Below are 4,858 nucleotides of genomic sequence, written 5' to 3'. Positions count from 1 at the left end.
TTCCATCTTTACCCAATAGATGGCAGCGGATCGTGGATAACATTCATATTGGCCAAAGCAAAGGAAACCTTATACCCATTACAGTATAATGCCGCATTACAATATACCTATAACAGTATATCTCCTTGATTTTTCCATAAACTAAAACTCCAACAACTTGCGCCGCAGACCTTACGCCTGTTAGGTAAAGAACGACCAAGACCGAAACATTTCTACAGTGTTCTCTTTTTAATGCAAGAATCCAATACCCACAGATATAACAATTTCTAACGAATAATACACTGAAGAAAATGTTTGCATTGTGACGAAACGCAAGCACACTTCAGGCCTATACCTTAACCAAAAGACCTGAGAGTAGAGTTTAAGAAAAACAGGTCTCACAAGCTGGTGCTAACGCTAAATAAATGGCAACACAATAAGGATTGAGCAATGAATTAAATCGCGAGCGATTGTTTCCAACCATAAAAATAATTTGTTTACATTGTGTCATTGCCTTAAGCATTGTTTTTATTTAAAAGGTGTTACATGTGCATTTTTACACTATTTCAAAAAAAAAAAAACCCACAAAAAACCCCCGCTGGAATTACAAATACTGGCATCCAACATGCATTTAGTGCCACTGATTCAGGTCTTTCTAAAGTTCCTTTTCCTTGCTTTTACTACAATATTATGTGCCTTTTTTTTTTTTGCCATCTAAGAATTCAAGTGTAAGTGAAGATTTTAACAGGCAAGTAAGTGAGTGAAGGCAAAAAATACTTTTTCAAAGTTTACTGAACAACCAAACCAGGTTCAAAGTTGTTGTTTTTTCCCCCTAACTGGCAGAGCGTACATTCTGCCATTTCAACCTATGATATATGCAGGATTTTTTACAGGAATAATTCCAAGATTTTGGGAATATTTCTTATCGAAATTGAGATGATAAGAACCGTTGCAGTGTTTCCCCGAGGATGGAGTCGTTGCCGCGGTGGTGAAGCACGCGTGGACGTGGAAAATAAATTCAGTGCGTGTGCACGCAATTTACATTAAAAAAAAAAAAAAAAAAGCGCACGTCAAAACAGGTTTTGTGCAATACTAAAAAAAAAAATACTTCAAAAATTATGCAAACCCTTATTTCTCCAAACTAAATCTTGTAATTTTTATCAACAGGAGCTCATCGATGTGCACAGTGATTTTGGTGACACTACTCTCAATAAGGCTGAAGTTATTAAATCGTTTTTAAGGAGGCTATATTTTTTTCCTCCTTATACTCGCTGACCTGAATATGACGCAACCGCTGCGCAAAAATAATCTGACGTTGGTTTTTAAAGAGGCGAGACGACGTCGGCTCCTCCTCTCCTCGAAAAATAAATAAATAAAAAATAATTGTTGGTGGCGCGGGTGAGCTGCTGCTGAAACGCGCACAGGGGAAACACCGTGTTGTGTTGTTGTGGTCCAAGCAAAACCAAAATGTATTTGTGAGGTGCTGTTAGTTGAATTTGCCCCACCTCTGGACAGAGGCAGGCTATGCTGGCTGTTTCATATTGATTGTTCTTATCCGACTCTCAAAAAGAAAGTAGCATGCATTTCCCTTAAAATGTTGTACTATTCCTTTAAAGTTCATCTGCCTGAGCGTCATCTTAGCACCAACGAATCGACTGGAATTCTCAATTACTCCGTAATATCAGAATTATTTTCCACAATGATTAATTCATGTTTATAAATGCTTCTGACAGCACCTTTTAATTAAAACATTTATGTCAGAGATGTGGGTGGAATGGAAAAAAAAACATAAAAAAGACCCAGAATAGAAACTTTCAGTTTAAAGACTCAGCAACCCAGAAGCTCCACTTCAAAGATGAGAGTGGAATTTCCGGGGATGATGGGCAGGTATCCTTTGCTGCCGTACGCGTAGTCCGGCGAGCAAGTCAACTTGGCCACTTGGCCGAGGCTCATCTGTGGGGGCAGTGAAGAGCACGTTAGCCGAAATAAAAAGTGGCTAAATCGTTTATTTTTTTATCCATTACTACAGCAATAATAGAGAAAAAAAAAGAAAAAAAAAGATCAATCTTAATTAGGGATGGTGGGAAGGAAAAGTCGATACAGAATACTACAACATTTTGTGTGACAAAATGTTATTGGTACATGGGACAGCAAGTATGGACATTTCTGTCTGCTTGAAAAGCAAATTTTTCTGCAATAAAAGTGATTATGGTGAAATAAACGGACTCAGCATGTTATCCAAAGGTGACCGGACTTGCTTGAGGTTTCTCTATCCAGGGGATTCCACAGGGCAAACGCTCGCCACGTCACAGGCGTGACACTTTTGAGAGACGTAATCTGCACGGCTTTCATTTCCCACCGGGACCGTTTCGGCAGTGAAACGTTTTGTCTGCCGGATCCTGTACGTTTCCGGATTCGGTCGTTTTTCATTGTTGTGCTTCTAGCCTTTGGCGTCCGTTGTTAAACGGTTCTGTTTTTGTCCGCTTTGTGTTTACTGTTGTCACTTCCTGCTTTGTGCTGTAGCCTACAGACAGAGTCAACACGGTGTTGTAGTAGCTGTGTTTTGGTTGCAAGGCTTGTTAGCAGGAGAACAATGCATTTCATGTCCACCTTGAAAAGGACAAGAAATGTTCAAATCTGCAACGATTATTTGATAAATTGCTAATGTTTAAATGGACAAAAAAATTATTGTCAATTATTTTTTTTTTTTACAATTGATTACTCATTTTGAAAAAAAAAAAAAAAAAGATGCTTTATTCAGGCCTTTTTCCTTAAACATGTTGCATGAAAAATCCTAAAAATCATCAATTGCCCAAGTTTGGAAAAAGTAATTATTTTTGCCCCTTAACTTATAAAGACCTATTTCACAAGCGGAGCACAATGACACGAGAACTGATCTTCATCTATAGTACGACATTCATGTAAAATCAGAGGATCTCCCAGTATAGTTTCTCTCCTTACCTGAGCAACACCTTCATCCCAACCACGAATTACTTGGCCAGCTCCCAGCTTGAACTTGAATGGCTCTCCGCGGTCCCTGGAGGAGTCAAACTTTTTCCCATTTGTCAGCGTGCCTGTTCAACAGCAGCCAGAAAGAAGCCAGAATCCGGTTTACTTACTGAAGCAAAAGTACTAATACCACGCTGGAGATACTACAAGGAGTATCAAGGACTACGCAGGGAGTCCGACCCAGAGAGGGGAGGTTTTGGGGAGCACCTGTTGTGTTGGTGCAGGCGAGACCCTCGTGCATTTTCAATATGTTGTCATGTTGGGAGAACAAAAGTAATAATAATAATGCTAATAAAAACCAAATTTATAATTAATAAACCAAATGGGATGTTTGCGGTGTCCTGTGAGATCCACGTCTGTGAAAAGTCATCAAGCTCAGAATAACAACCCTGTTTTCAGCTTATTGACATCTTCCAGCGAATCCAAGTGGGCTTTTTAAATAATTTATGTAGGACGATTTTTTTTTTTTCTCCCCTCAACTCGAAAAGGAACATTTACTCATTCTCATACATCATTTATCACAACAACAACAACAAAAATCTAAATCAAATGCGGAAAATGTGGATATAATGGACTTCACTGGACAGGAAGCTGTCAGACAAATGTAGTGGAGTTAAAAAAAAAGTAGCATCACATTTTTTTTTAATATTTATCTAAAGTACAAGCACTTCGGATTTGTAAATGTAGTTTAATGTAGTTTAATGTAGTTTAATTCCACCACGTTCGACATAGCGGGAGAGTCACGTGTCACGAAGCCGCTGCTGGGATCCCATTAGCATGGTTTAGCTTAGCACAACGACAGGAAATAAATAAAAAAATAATAATGGCAAGACGTTTCAGGTTTGCCGTTTTAACATTTCCGTTTGTGAACGTGTCGAGGGGTGGAGTTTTATTTTTTTTTTAGAAGTGTAGGTGTGCCGATTTATGACTATTTTTGGACAGAACCAGCCGACACACTCCCTTGTTTCCCTGCTCTATGCTAAGCTAAGCTAAGCTAATGCTAGCGGTGACGTTAGCTTCGTACCATCGATTTTCCCAACTGACTCTCGGCTTTGTTTGCCGGATGTGAGAAAAAAAAAACATATTTTTTTGCCAGCTTCCAGTTACATTTGATTGTTTATGGGTTTTTCTTTTTTTTAAAACGATGTTTCCCAGCGGGAAATGCAATGGGTCTTACCGACGTAGTGCACGGAGACGGTCTTTCCCCTTTGCGGAAATGTCGTTCCTGAAGGGAGCAAAACCGGAGTTAGTTCAGGAAATACAATATTAAATCGACGGTGTACCTGGAATAAAAAACATATTCTTTACCGTCTCCTGGTTTAATAGTTTCGACGTCTACTCCCATTGTTCTAGCAGTCTTCCCTGTTTTAAGATTCCTGGGTGTTCAGTCTTCTTCGCTTCTTTTTTTTTTTGTGCTCGCTTGGCTGGTATCCAACCGGCTCATTACCGCCACCAGCTGGTCGGGAGTATGTTACCGCTGTAGCTTTTATGTCCAGTTTTTATATTGAGGAAAACACCAGCAGTGTAAAACAATTTTTTTTTTTTTTTAAATGATTTTATATTTTATGATTTTGCTCGGTTTTCAACATCCCATCTTGAAAAGTATAATTGTGATAACAAGTCCCACAGAGTTGCACCCTGGACATGTAGTGGTGACTCCATCACAGGGCCAACACACAGAGACGGACAGAAACAAAGAGCATTCACGCTCTCACTCACACCTACAGGCAATTTTCAGAATCCCCACTCGTTGACCCGCCATTATATTCTTGAACAAAACGACACACACATATTGAAATTTCATTTTCTGGTTTTAATGGAATTAAAATATTTTCATGTAAAACGAAATCATTTACAAATTAGTTATGGC

The 4,858-nt window shown here is 39.0% G+C and overlaps 1 protein-coding gene across 1 annotated transcript; it reads right to left on the bottom strand.

Moving 5' to 3' along the window:
* Positions 1–205: 205 nt before the first annotated feature.
* LOC138203129 (peptidyl-prolyl cis-trans isomerase FKBP1A-like) lies at positions 206–4,408 on the bottom strand. Its single transcript, XM_069157758.1, has 4 exons — positions 4,297–4,408; positions 4,166–4,213; positions 2,941–3,053; positions 206–1,932 (listed from the first exon to the last, which is right to left on the bottom strand). The coding sequence occupies exons 1-4, from the start codon at positions 4,331–4,333 to the stop codon at positions 1,807–1,809; spliced, it is 324 nt and encodes a 107-aa protein (XP_069013859.1). The 5' UTR covers positions 4,334–4,408; the 3' UTR covers positions 206–1,806.
* Between the last annotated feature and the right edge of the window lie 450 nt (positions 4,409–4,858).

The sequence above is a fragment of the Embiotoca jacksoni genome, unplaced genomic scaffold (genome assembly GCF_022577435.1).
Source record: "Embiotoca jacksoni isolate LCO1_2020_lvr unplaced genomic scaffold, fEmbJac1.0.p SCAF_22, whole genome shotgun sequence".
In the NCBI taxonomy this organism is placed as follows: Eukaryota; Metazoa; Chordata; class Actinopteri; family Embiotocidae; genus Embiotoca; species Embiotoca jacksoni.
Note: the sequence above shows the minus strand (reverse complement) of the source record. Positions and strands in the feature narration are given on the sequence as shown.

Bases quoted from the DNA above. Each gene is read 5' to 3' on its own strand.
- LOC138203129 (XM_069157758.1), bottom strand. From the start codon at position 4,333: ATGGGAGTAGACGTCGAAACTATTAAACCAGGAGACG. The intron at 4,214-4,296 runs GTAAAGAATATG...TGCTCCCTTCAG, and splicing joins AACTATTAAACCAGGAGACG to GAACGACATTTCCGCAAAGG. The intron at 3,054-4,165 runs GTAAGACCCATT...GCTGTTGAACAG, and splicing joins CGTCTCCGTGCACTACGTCG to GCACGCTGACAAATGGGAAA.